The 14,856-nt window shown below is 35.5% G+C and overlaps 1 protein-coding gene across 1 annotated transcript in view; it reads right to left on the minus strand.

The window, feature by feature from the left end:
• Nucleotides 1–7,162: 7,162 nt before the first annotated feature.
• Nucleotides 7,163–14,856, minus strand: part of tmem131l (transmembrane 131 like) — a gene marked incomplete at its 5' end in the record, with an annotated part of 42,241 nt that continues 34,547 nt past the window's right edge. The window contains 6 exons of the mRNA XM_056453415.1: nucleotides 7,163–7,677; nucleotides 10,266–10,402; nucleotides 10,489–10,565; nucleotides 10,664–10,793; nucleotides 12,902–13,011; nucleotides 14,598–14,676. Coding sequence (XP_056309390.1) covers nucleotides 7,363–7,677; nucleotides 10,266–10,402; nucleotides 10,489–10,565; nucleotides 10,664–10,793; nucleotides 12,902–13,011; nucleotides 14,598–14,676 — 848 coding nt within the window. The remainder of the gene's footprint in view (nucleotides 7,678–10,265; nucleotides 10,403–10,488; nucleotides 10,566–10,663; nucleotides 10,794–12,901; nucleotides 13,012–14,597; nucleotides 14,677–14,856) is intronic.

The raw sequence follows: 14,856 nt of genomic DNA on the forward strand, positions 1-14,856 counted from the left end.
TGGGGTATGAGTTAGACGTTAATGAAATACAATTCAGGGGAAATGTAATACTTAACTTAAATAATTTTTGTGGTTAATCAGCTATACTAATAGAGACCTCCAGATCAGTTTTTACATGTGACGGTTGGGTTTAGGGTTGGGGTGGGTGTACACTGTAAAAAAAAAAATGCAGGGTGCCACACAATTCCTTTATGTTGTCCCAACACAAATCGATTAAGTTAACTTAACACTTTTAATGAATTTATGTGGATTGAACATAAAAAATAAAGTTGTCCCAATGAAATCTCAAGAATCGTGTTGTTTCAGCTCATTATAAATAAGTTGTTGAAAATAGCAAAAATAAATGTTTTTTGAGTGTGGACGTTAACAAAATACAATTAATGGGAAATGTAATAATATAAATAATTCTCGTTATCTTCCAGCCGCAGCCATATGTGATCTAAAGCCAATTAACCATGTGGATGGATGATAACAGCCTTCTGAGCCCACCAGTGGCTCACTACTGGCCCATATCTATCAGCTAATAACCACTGATAATGCCCATTCAATCAGTTAACTTATTTTAATGATGTCATCAAGCAACGCAAGATAGTATCCACAGTTACTATACTGCTGCAGTTTTCTGACCTCAAGTTGTTTGGAGAAAATTACTGATATTCATTCATTCATTTTCTTTTCGGCTTAGTCCCTTTATTATTCTGTGGTCGCCACAGCGGAATGAACCGCCAACTTATCCAGCATATGTTTTACGCCGCGGATGCCCTTCCAGATGCAACCCATCACTGAGAAACATCCATACACACTCATTCAAACACATAAACTACTGATAATTTAGCTTACCCAATTCATCTATAGCTCATGTCTTGACCGAGCCGAGGCTCGAACCAGTGACCTTCTTGCTGTGATGCAATCATGCTACCTACTGTGAAACCGTGACGCCCTATGACTATGATAATAAATTTTAAAATGAGTTAAATTAGATGTCCTCCATGCATGAAAGAGTTAATATTTCTACACCGTTATAAATCTTACCTTTTATTTGAAGATGTTAATTTGTCTCAAAAATGCACATTAATGTTCGAGAAATAATAATGTAGAGAAAAAAGCAGTATAAATGAATGATGTTTCACAAGCTCATAAGATCTCACAGCACAAACACATGTACAGTGTTATTATGAATTGCCACCTGGGTTAAATGTGTATCTGAGGATGTGCATTTAATTGATGATCACCATGTGTTGTGATGTTTTATGTTCATATTCCTTAGAAGTGAACAAGTGCCCAAGACTTTTTTTTTTAATCCAGTGCCACACAGGTGAATGCAGAAAGTGACTTTTGCTTGTCTTGTGTCTGTTGTTCTGTACAGTCTTACTGTTACACACAGGGAACTAGTGCTGCTTGTTTGCACAAAATACACCATTATGTACATTCCAAAATGTATTTCGTCCCTATATAACGCTACCTTTTCCAAACCTGCTTTTAGTTTCAATAAAGCTTGAATTTCAGTCTGTTCTGTTGTTTTCTGCACCTTTTCTTTGGTATAAAACAGGCTTTTACATCATTTTAGATCTTAATGCTACATTTGTGTGAGCAGTGTGTTTTTTTTTTTTTTTCACAGCACATAAATAAACATTGTATTATTTGACATGTTCTGGCTTTACTGTAATCATTCATTCACCTTCGGCTTCAGAGGTTGCCACAGCGGAATGAACCGCCAACTATTCCAGCATATGTTTTATGCAGTGGATGCCCTTCCAGCCACAACCCAGTATCGTGAAACACACATACACTCTTGCACTCATACACTAGGGTTAATTTAGCGCACCCAATTCACCTATACCACATGTCTTGGTACTGTGGGGGAAACCAACCCGAACACGGGGAGAACATGCAAACTCCACACAGAAATGCCAACTGGCCCAGTCGAGGCTTGAACCAGCGACCTACTTACTGTGAGGCGAAAGTGCTAACCACTGAGCCACCATGCCACTCTATACTGTAATCATAGATTTTAGTGATAACTTATTGCTGTCAGAGTTGTATGATCGAGATCATTTTGAATGTATCCCTGATAAATGGGTTTTTTGATGTCTTCCTGAACCCTCAGTCCACTCATCTTATTTCAAATTTTGTTGGGTTGTTTGAAACTTTTGTCTCAACTTCTAATGAGTGTTTTAAACTGGTTTGGGAACTGAGATATCAGAGAAACTGTGGGATAAGTGCCTGACTACAGTATGGTCAACAGTAGACACCAGTTAATACAATTTAAAGTCGTCCATCGCCTGCACTATACCGAAACTAAACTTTCCCCTCTATTTCTCCTACTGTAAATGTGACAAGTGTAAAATTAGAGGACACCACAGCTCATGTGTTTTGGTTTTGCCCTTCTTTGTTCAATTTTTTGGACAAACATTATTGATTCATACTCCAAGGCCTATAATATTTCCCTCCAATGGGACACAAAGCTTGCTATTTTGGGTGTTTCAGAACACCAAATTGATAAATTATCTGATTGATAATCTCGAAATTATCTCGATTGAAAATTGATCTGGTGATTTAGATGAGGAGTTACAATTAGTGGTAAAGTGGGTACAGAATAATACGATGGTTTTAAATTTGACAAAAACCAAAAGTATTGTGTTTGGATCAAACTTTTAATTGAAATGTAAACCACGGTTAAATGTGTCTGTAGTGAGTGTGCCTATTGAACAGGTAGAGGAAATTAGGCTTCTTGGAGTTCTTCTTGATAGTAGGTTAAAGTGGTCAAAACAGATCGATAAAATGGTTATAGTTATGGGAAGAGGTTTATCAATTATTAAGAAATGTGTACAAATTTTTACCACAGTACTGTATCTCTCAAATTGTTCAGGCAATTGTTCTTTCTTATCTAGATGATTGTCCAGTGGTATGGTCGAGTGCATCAAGTAAAGACTTAGATAAATTAGTTAGTCCAGAATAGAGCTGCATGGCTAATTTTACACTGCAATAGAAGAGATAATAGTATGAAAATGCATAAAACTTTAGGTTGGTTATTGATGAAGGATATGGTAATTGTTTCTCTGCTGTAATATTTCTGTATTGAGTTCTAAGTGTATTGTACTGTCAGTACAATAGCAGTAATGCTAGTCATAATCTTAACACCAGGCATGCACCAAAAAGAAATGTTTTACTTCGCGTTTCAAAAACTAATGCAAGGCTATGGACTGTAATGTATAGAGGAATGAAAACATGGAATGAATTGCCATCAGACATTACAGGCTTTGTAACAGGTAAAATGAGGTTTAAGAAATATTTAATGGCACAATTTATTAAGTTTGATTAAGTGGATTTTTTTATTTGGATGTTATGTTTGAATTTTGTATTTTAATGTATTTATTGGTCTCTGTTGTTATGTATTAATGTAATTTTGTTTTGTGTTCGATGGACCCCAGGAAGAACACCCACTAGCTTGGTAGTGGCTAATGGAGATCCTGATAACTAAAAAAATAAAAAAGAACACTCCATCACCCTTCCAAAACATCTCCAACAAGCCCTCGCTCTAGGCATCACTGTGGCTAAGCGGCTTATATTAAAAACCTGGAAATATCCTTTACCTTTCGAATCTGCTTAATGGATATGGCCGCCATTATCCACTTGGAAAGGCTCTGATTTATGAGGTCTAATTCTAATGGAAATTTTTTGTGACCTGGGAACCCTTTCTCTGACTTAGACCTGAAACATGCTCAATCCAAATCCAGGACTACTCATGAAATCTGACCGGCACACTACCTTATAGGACTTTTTGATGACCGCATACTCCCTAACACTACATTTTGTATCTCCAACAGCTGAATCCACATGTATGGCACTTCATACTATATTTACCTGCAGTGTTTATATTCCGAGACAATGGTGTTTGTTTTTTCTGTTGTAGTTTAAAAAAAAAACAATCAAGACCTACCAAAAAATATGATATGCGATACTTAAATTCTCAGTAAGTTGACTGTGTTACTTTCCAAACAACGTTTCTGCAGGTCAGAATCTCAAATTTCACAAACTGACAAGTATTCTTAAATTAAACAAAGCAGACCTACAGTATCATGGCCCTTTTTACGAGATGTAAATGAGTCTCCGTTGTTCCTAATGCATGCATGTGAATTTTCAGCTTAAAATACCACACATATTTTTTGGTATAACTTCTTGAAACTGCCCCTTTTAGGCTTTGGACCAAATTGTGCTATTTTGGTGACTGTTGCTTTAAATTCAAATGAGACCATGCTCCCAGGCCTCTTTTAAAAAAAGTACAGAGCTACAAACACCTGTGTGTCAGCAAAGTCCCTTTAAGGCAAGTCATTTTACTCAGCAGCCATCTTTGATTTAGTCACCATATTGCCCGTTACACTTTTTCCCATTCAAAAAGACACGAGTGATATGTCTTGTGTATTCTATAGTCTTTGGCATCAGCATAGTGGCAGATTCAAAAACAGGACTAACGGTACCACTGGGGAAAAACTGGAAATGACAAAATACTGTGTCTCAGAAGAAAGCAGTCTATGGAGACTACAGTGTTCATCTGTGCATCCGAAAACTCCACATTTATAATCCCTCTTAGTCGTTGGCATTATCTTTGGCAGGTACGGTGTGAAAACTCTAATGGTGGATGGCTGCTTCTCACTCAGGGCTGTTTATGCTAATGAGGGACAGATTGTCACTAATGGGCGGGGATTTCCTCCTCCAATGACATGTACAAAGGGAGAATGTCAGGCTGTTTTAAATCGAGTTTGATTATAAAAATAGAATTAATTTTTACCATAATTTCTACTGAGTGGGAATACATGGTACGGTTTGGTACACTTTTATATCTGTTTCCACTGTCAAAAGGTACCAAAAAGCAAACCATACCATATATTTTAAATAATGAGCTCGAGCTTATGATAATAACGTGCGTGTTATCATTGAAGTGCAGCTTCTCACATGCTTTCAGAAAGGGACAAATGTTAGAGTGAAGCGTGAAAAAACAAGCCAGAGAAAAGCGAATGATTCTTTCAGCAACCTAAAGCATGAACAAACTGCCATTTTTAACTATTGTCATCACCTTTTGGACTATTATAAACTCAAAATGCCAAATCCTCCATCTTACGCCAGACATGCTCAATAATGTTCATGTCTGGTGACTGGGCTTGCTAATCCTGGAGCCCCTTGATCTTTTTTGCTTTCAGGAACTTTGATGTGGAGGCTGAAGTATGAGGAGCGTTATCCTGCTGAAGAATTTGCCCTCTCCTGTAGTTTGTAATGTAATGGGCAGCACAAATGTCTTGATACTTCGTGCTGTTGATGTTGCCATCTACTCTGCAGATCTCTCACATGCCCCATACTGAATGTAACCCCAAACCATGATTTTTCCTTCACCAAACTTGACTGTTATCTATGACAATCTTACAACTGGGATCGACGACAATACTTGTCAGGTAGTGTATTTGCAGACGTTACAGTAGGCTATCTCACTTTATTTTGCAAATCAATGATCTGCAGTTATAATCATGTTCATAGAAAGGTTAGTAATGAACATTTATACACATGTATTTATACAGTATGTATAAAGCATCTGTTTTGTGAGAAGTGCTTCTCATATATGTGAACGACCCGTACAGCTTTATTTTGACATTTCCTTGTGCGAGAATGACGTCGACTGCAACTTTCTGTCGTACCACGTCTACCATTAGTACCATTTGACAGTGGAGACACAAGGCTGATAAAGGTGACCCGTACTACTGAACCGTACCACTCAGTGGAAACGAGGCATTAGAGGCATTCACACACCGTTTCCACACAACTATGGTTAAAGTGATTTTTGCATAATATATCTCTTTTAGTCATAGCGCTTTTTGATTTAATAATAACAAATTGTAGCACAAATAATTTGTAATTAGAATAATACATGCTAGGGTGTTCTGAGTGATTGCAAAGGTGTTGCTAAGGAGTTCTGAGTGGTTGCTATGGTGTTCAAAGTTGTTGATAGATGGTTGCTAGGGTGTTTTAGATTGTTACTAAGGTGTTGCTATGTGGTTGCTAGGGTGATCGGAGTTATTGCAAGGTGGTTGCTAACATAAAATAGCATAGTTCTAGCAAAGAGCATAGAATCACCAAGTGGAGACACTGTAGTGCGATTTGGGAAAAAGCCACTAGATGCTGCTAGTGTCACGCGGCAGCCATTTTGGAATGAAAATTCCATTAGAACAACAGCATATTATAAGTCTGTAAAATAAATTGTTAAAAGTGCTGATGATTGTAATAGTTAGTGTTGTATTGTTGTCTTTCAGGTTGTATCTCAGCTTTAATGCGCTTTTTAATAAATAAATAAAAAACAAAGCAGCTGCTTGCCATAGCGACAGTAATAAGATTCAATGGATGGCCAATCACTTTCACTCCAAAATGGCGGAATCGCGGGGCTGTTGCAATGGAACGTTCTATTGAGTGGCGCCTCTTGGTCATTCTAAGCTGTTTGGTTCTAGCATGAATTAGAATGTTACTAGCATGTTTCTAGTATGAATTAGAATGTTGCTAGCATGTTTCTAGTACAAACTACCATGTTTTAACATGATTGTAGTATGAAAAAGCATGTTACTATTATGTTTATAGTGTGAATTAGCATGTTGCTAATATGATTAGTATGTTTGTTAGTATGTTTCTAGAATGAATTGGTAAGTTGTTAGTATGTCCAATGTAAAGTCAATGGCAGTTTTTTTTTACAATAGAAGTCTATGGGACAGTTGCTAGGGTGCCGTAGGTGATTGCTAGGGTGTGGCTACTAACTTGAAAGGTCATCAGTGATTGGCAGATTGGTAGTCTGAGTTAAATTAGCCCAACCATAAGTCTGTATGACAGTACGGCGCAAAGTTATGAGCTCACAAATTTTGGTCCAATGTTAAGTCAATGGGACTTTTCTGAATTTTCCGGGTCAGTTTTCGGAAAACCGTAAGTGGAATGAGTTGGAAAAGATACAGCAACTTAATTCAGTATAGTTTTGAGGGTTTAGAGTTAGTTTGATGTTTTTAGCTTGAACGGTATAGGAGATTAGTCTTAGAAGAAGTCTATGTAGTATAACAGTATGTAGGCTTTCTGAAGCCACCATAATAATTTTACCCACTGACGATTAAACCTTGAAGTAATTCACAACACAAGATCAAGTACAAAACTTTTTTTTTTAATTTTCAATGGTCAAACTTGCAAAACATCTAGAAAAATATACAACAAAATGCTGAACCTTACCACAACAACAAACATAAAAGAAAGAAGAATATTCACATTTTCCCCATTAGAGATAAAAGCACATTCTTTTTTGTTTTTTTCTTCTTCTCATCGTTATGGAACAGCACCATTAGCTCACATTTCCCCGCAGTAGCCTGAATCATTAGAGAGCTGAGAATTGGAGCTCCGGTTTGAAGAGGAGTTCCATATGTCCAAATTCATGTGTGGTCCAAAGGGGTTGAAGCTGGAGAAGTGCTTCCCGGGACAGGCGCCGCCGGGTTCACGGCTAAAGGGGGCGACGGGTGAGATGGGTGTGTGGGGGGTGTGAGGCGAGACTGGTGCCGAACGCTCTGGATGGAAGTGACTCTGGTAAGGCTCGCTTTGAGGTGTCCAGATTGAACCGAATAGACTGGACATGGGGGACAGACTTCTGGTTCCTGAAAAGTATGGCTGGAAAACAAAGACCAGAGGAAAAATTAAATCATACATAAACACTAATGAACTCCCACAAGTAAGTTTACTGAAACAACCCGTCGTCCAAATTTACATGCATTTGACAGGTAATTGGTTTGCCAGTAAACCACATTTACAATTTTATTTAATGGTGGTGATATCAAAATGCAATAATTTAATCATTTTACTCATTTAAGTGACCATTGTGACCAGTGAGCATTTTGGAAACTGTATGAGCCCACCCACAAGAGGTGACAGAAAGTTCTATCAAAATCTGATGCCCCGGACAAATCTGACTCCCCTTCGCGTGCACGCACATCACACAGCAGTTTCCTCAGATCTTTTTTCAGCAATTGACAGCAGGAACAAACATTGAAGTGTTGTCTAATTGACAAGCAGCACCTAATAATGTTCAAAAGAGCTTAAAATGCCAAATGGGATGAATTTATACCCCATTTCCAAAGTAAAACATACTCTAATGGGTAGTGTAATCTACACAACATTAAGTGTGTGGGTGAGAGGGGGCAGTGTTTCGCTGTGATCTGGTTATGTTGTGGTTTTGTGACTGATGGTGTTGGTTGCTGTATGGTTAAAAAAAATTAAACAGACAGTTAAAATAATAATTTAAAGGAAAATTTAAAGTTAAAGGATAATTTCGATTTAAATAAATAAATAATTTAAAATATTCATCAACATTTTAGATGTTTTTTGTGCGTTTGGACAGGTTTTGGACAGCTTTTGGGTTGGAAAAAGTCAGCCATCTCTGGCAACACTGCTCAAGATGTATAATTTGACAGCAGCTCTTCTATTTCTGTGACAAGATGAACATTTTCTTTATCACTGTTGGGGTCAAGGAGGAGTTTAGTCTGTGAAAATAGCTGTAAATGTCAACCATTTGTCAAGTTTCAAATATCTAAGTGCACAATAAATAAATTAAACAAAATAGCTATTGCCTAAAAGAAAGAACCCACTGAAAGCAATTCATTTAAACAACTTTAAAGAGCCCTTATTATGCATTACAAAATGTCATATTTTGGTTTTGGGGGTCTCCAACAACAGGCTGATATGCATACAAGGTTAAAAAAAAAAACACTTTCATTCTCTTATAATATGCATTTATTTTTACCTAATTATCCCAGCGACTCCCATATGATTTGTTCAGTGATTTATTTGTTTCCAAACCACTCCTTAGCGTGAGGCTAATCTGCGCTGATTGGCTTGATGACCCAGCCTGCTGTGATTGGTCAACTGCGTTCAGCGCGAGACAGAGAGAAATGCCAACCACGGGAGTATGTAGAGTATATGTGTGAGCCCAATGCAGGAGTGCATTAAAGCAATGCAGTTAAACACCAGGGTATTACTCTATTCTTAACCAGAAGTAAAAACAGTGACACATATTCAGTATTAATCCACACAGTGGCAAAAGCTGAACTATTTTGAAATTTGACCACCACACGTGTGTAGGAACAGCTGACGGTGGCCATAGCAATGACAAACGGCAGTGGAACGTGAGCTCACAAATGCATTTAAATCTGTAAACAAAGCGCCATGTTTCAACGTGGTTTTAGACGTGATATGAGAAAATAGAGTTAACCAGATACAGTACAAGCCGAGTGAAGCAATTACAAGTAACAAAACACAATTAAATACATAATTTGTCAGCTAGAGAAAACGAGGCGGCAACCATTTTAAATCGCACTGACACTTGTGAAATGGAGGAAGAAACTGATCCATGAAGTGTGCACTGTAAAAGTTCCTGTCAGGCTCTGACAAAGTCCCAAACATCAATAGTCTTTTTTGATCATTCATTTAACAAACTGACAACTAATCCCCCATTGCAGGATATATTATTGCATTAATCACCAGAACGTTCACTCAATGTTCTCTTATCTTCAGTCATGATCAGTTCCACACACACCCGCACTCTGCTAGTGTTTGAAGGGTAAGGTGCGTTCACATTTTACCGGAACTGGCACAGAACATTTTTAGTATTGTTTCGTGTCGACATTGATACAAACAGACAAAAAATCCAGATGAACGACAAATCATTTAAACGACTCTTGAGTCGAACCTTAATTTTAAAAAATTATATTTTTAAACAAGGTCATTTTCAGATTTAACCCTCAGCTGGATGATTTCATTCACTTACAAATGTGTTACACACTGCATGGAAGGTCATTTTCAAAAACCCATAATAGGGGCTCTTTAATTGTGGTTTTCTCAGTTGTATTTAATATTTTGAACGCTCATATTTCAGATATTTAAATAGTTGTCTCTCATCAAATATTGTCCTATTTAAACGAAGTATACATAAACAGAAAGCAAATTTATTTAGTCTCCAAGTGATGTATGATCCCAGTAAAAAAAAAAAACATACAATTATATAATAAAACAAACTTAGGACTGAAAAAATCCATGAGTTACATTTTTACCTAGTGTTTTGCTTCAGATATTCTTAATTTTCAAGATATTGCAGAATTTGCTAAATTGTGGCAATTATAATAATTGCATTATAAATGTTATTTGTTAATGTAAATGTTAATATAAATGTTAAATGTTATTTAAATTGAGTTATTTAATCTCACCTTGCTGCCCACACAGCTACCAGTGTCCCATGTAGAGTTGATGTCATGGGCTCCATTCTCTCCCCACACCGGCTGATGGCTGTGGCTTATGGTTTGGCTTTCAGGGCATGAGAATGCATTTTGGTAATTGCCGTTACCTTCGTGGACAAAACAAATCAAAATCAGTAATTCTTCAATAACTACAAAGAGTGCAAACTTGCACTGCTTTCAGCAAACTCCTGACCTGTTGGCATGTAGTTGCTGCGGTCACTGTAGGGATACTGACTGCTACACTGACGGCTCATGTTGTTCCAAGGGAAGCTGCACAATAATAACACAATCATTGGAATCTGATAGTGGATGGACATCAACTATGTGAAAAAAAAAGCTAGATAAGTAAAAAGATGCTTGAGACGTACCCATCATATCTGGATGAGGGATTCTGAGGGACAAATGGGAGAGATTCACTCATGTTGTACCTGAATTCATTGGTCAGAGGAACTGAGTTGACTGACCACGTCTCTTCCATCATGTTGGAGCCAATTACATCTGTGGAAAGCAAATTGCACATTAAATCAGTCATATAAATACATACATATTTAAGATTGAATTTACTGGCTGAAAATACAGTAAAAAAAAAATAAAAATACTGAGAAATACTATTACAGGAACTGCTTCCTATTTCTATTTCCTATTCCTAATTTTCAATATGAGAATTTGAGATACTATTTATTGCTGTGATGAAAACACTGAATTTTCTCACTGAAACACTGAAGTTTACTCCTCTTTATTGTCATATGTTCCTTTAGAAATAATTTTATTATGATTATTTTATTTTAATAAAATACAATTTTATTACCATTGATCAAAAAAACTGATGTATAGCTTCATATTTTTAAGGAAATCATAATATATTTTTAAATGATTGATATTAAGTAGAAATTGATATTAAGTTTTTTTTAGAGGCCAAGTTATAAATCTGCTTGCTGTTACTTTTGTGACTAGTTTGAGGGACTCTTGAGTGACCGTCCAACCACCGGGACACTTTTACACTGGGACACTTTTACATTTACTACACTTTTTTTGCAATTAAATACTAATCTAATCATGACAAATTATATCAGGGTATGTACAGAAATCAAAGAGTGAAATTCAATCCCTTTTAAGACTTCTTTTAAGACTCTTTCCACACATTTTAAGACCTCATTGCCACTTTAGGTTTCAAGGGGTAACAGTGACATTTTAACTTACATTATATTTACTCAATTCTGATTGTAAGAAACAATAATTTGTATGATTGTTATTCATATAATGAATTAAATTTTTGAATTAAATATTCGTATAATGAATTAAAATGCTAATCCAGCAGGTGGCACATACAGACAAAAAGTGAAGTACACATCCCTTGCATCATACAGTCAGTTTTAATTTGGGAAAAGTGTAACGTCAATATGGTGAATGAAGCCCCACCCTTCTAGTACAGGAGCCAATCATGGATCGCTATTAGACTGATGATTCTAATGATGATGACTAATGATTGCATGATGGCTCAGACTAGAAGAGAGTTGCGTGATTTAAATCTTTAGAAACTAAACTAGAGACAGTTGTTGTTTAAATTTATTGGTGATTCTTAATAAGAAATTTAATCATAAGCTTTTGGAGAATTTGATGTTTCCCATTCAAACAGAATGCTTGAGCATACTGCCCGAGGGGCAAGAATAATGGTGTTTCCCTAATTACTAGAGTAAACAAAGCAACATGATGCTAAATCTAGCAGGATTTTATTGATTTCATAAACTGCACAGCATCTCAGAATTGGCAGATTAAAGGCAAACTTTATCATACAACTAGACATTGTATAATCCAAAATTTAAGCCTATCTAAATCTGCTTTTAAGACTTTTTAAGAGCCTTAAATTTCTCTGAAATGAATTATCAATTTTAAATACTTTAAGACCCCCAGACACCCTGTATACAGTATATTGCTGGAAAGGTCTAAAACTTCTGAATACATATTTTACCACAGTTTTTTGTTAAATAGGAAGAGTAATATATCAAACCACATTGACTGTCACCCTATAACCCATAATATTTAAACCATAGTTTAAATAATGCGATAATGCCAATTTTGGAATTGTATGTCTAGTTTTAAATATTGTCAAAAGTATGAAAAACAAGATTTATTTTCCTCAACACATAGGGGATGCCCTAATATGGTCACCAATTTAAACTGGATGGCATAAGCTATGGTGTAAGCTACAGTTTTCATTTACAGGGTATTCGGTGGAATCCTTTTTTTTTTTTACAGCATAATGCTCACTCACTACTCCGGAGTACTTTTAGAAAAGCTACTTATAGTTAAGGTAGTATTTAGAACAGATATATTTACTCCACTTGCACTACATTTTTGCTTCAAATCATACATAACCCATGAAATATGCTTAAAATGGCTGTTTTCCATCTGTTTGGCTAATTTTAAACAGAACTAAGCAACCTTAAAGGTTATTTGCAGGTTGTTCTCTAATTTATAGCTTAATAGTATGTGGGAAGCAACCTTATAATAGGTGTGATAACGCACATCCAACCCACTGTGGGTAACATCATACTCTATGACATGATGATGCCGTCTGTAATAATAATGCTTTAAAATGTCCTTACCAATGTTTTTGTCCACACCTGCAGCTACATCAGCGAAGGTGTGAGGAAGTGCTGGGACAGGACCCATTTCTGAGCTTTGGTATGGTTCTCTGTCATAAAGATTGTTCATGCTGTGGATAAATTCATGTATAGATCAATCAATCAATTTCAGTTTTCTATTTTAGATTATATCTGTAAAGTGACAGTTTTCTGTATTTTGAGATTCATGGTTTTTTTCACTTATTTAGGCTTTTGATATTTATGCATTATGGGATCTTGATCTTTCTTCCAACTTTTAACCTTAAAATTGTGACTTTTCTGAACATTTTTTATAGTTTGAAGTGATAGATTGTCTGGGTTGGTGTTGTATATTACAGTGGTTCTTAAAGTGGGTGTCGCATGGTGATTCCAAAAGTCTAATAATTTATAATAAACTATTAGGATTACCCTTTTTTTAACCATAACCCACAGAAAATTTGATTTTAATACTAAAAAACAACAACATGCAAATGAAAAGTGATCAGCCTTTAAATTATTATTTTTTTCATAGGATTGGTGTGTCTACATTAGACCAACAACACCGCATTAGCGTCAGCTGCAGATTGACAGATAACACCAGGTTAAACTTTCTGACACCTTTATGGCAATCAAATACATTAAAAATAAATACAGACCACAACTGAATATTGAGAATGATCTCTGAGTGTCAGTCTCCAAAATTAAACCAAGAATAGTCTTGTGCTGAAAAAAATGTGCCCACCAGTATCTTTAGCTGAGGTTAATATTAAATTAAACAAATTAATAAATGACCATAAAAATTATATGGCTGTTAGACTGTTGGACTTTGTGTTGTCAATATGCTCATGTTTATATAAGCCTACTGTTGTGTGCTCAACGTTTAGATATTTATAACCACCTCTGAGGAATTTGGGAGTCATGAGTCACTGGCATTACTTCACGGGCTGAAAAGTTTGGGAGCCCCTGGTATATTATGCTACAAAATCCTGGTAATAAGCTGAGAGTACATTTTCTGTCATTTTACAAAAGTTCTGTCTATATTATTTCTTAAACAAAATCTTGTCTCAAACTACTAAAATGTCAATAAAAGTCACTTTGTAAAACTGCAATGAATTTGTTTGTCAAAGCAGATCAACATCCCATTATGCAATTCACAACCATAAATAAAAAGGAAAAAATATGTACAGAATAAAATTATTAAAAAAAATTAAAAATAGATAAAAAAATTAACTAAATAATCACTTTTTTTGATTAATCCCTTTTAAAAGACTGAAACTTGTAATTTTAGCTATTCAAATGTAAAATTAATGTAAACGTAATGTAAAATTGTTTATTAGAATTTTTGTTTAACTTGTAACACAGATTTCTTCATGTAAACAACATACCCACAATAAACCATCAAGATCCTGGCTTGACAGCCATATTTATTACAGAAATTAAAACACAGGCATGTTAATGCCATTTGAATTTCAAAACAATCAATGCCAATAAAGAAAACAATGATTCTAAGTGGACTGCAAAAAATAAAAAATAAATAAATAAATAAAATTATATATATAGGGGACAGGGGGCTAATAATTTTGACTTTAACTCTCTCTCTATCTATCAATATTTTCTCTCTCTCTCTCTCTCTCTCTCTCTCTCTCTCTCTCTCTCTCTCTCTTCATAATATAAAACAGAAATAAAGTGGTGATTTTACCTTGGATTTTTGCAGGTGTAGTTCATGTTCGGGTAACATTCCTGCTCTTTTAGATATGGATTGTACTGGAAGTTGTCTCCTAAAAAAAACACAACAAACATCGTTGATTAAATTGTTATTGATACTAATTTAATATAGAGAAATATAGTGCTTGAAATTTCAATGGATAAAGTTTTCCCTTCTTTTTAGAACTGTATTTAAGTACAACCATGTCAAAATTCAATCATTAAGAGAAAGAAAAATAAAAACAACAACAAAT

Source organism: Danio aesculapii, chromosome 1 (genome assembly GCF_903798145.1).
Source record: "Danio aesculapii chromosome 1, fDanAes4.1, whole genome shotgun sequence".
In the NCBI taxonomy this organism is placed as follows: Eukaryota; Metazoa; Chordata; class Actinopteri; order Cypriniformes; family Danionidae; genus Danio; species Danio aesculapii.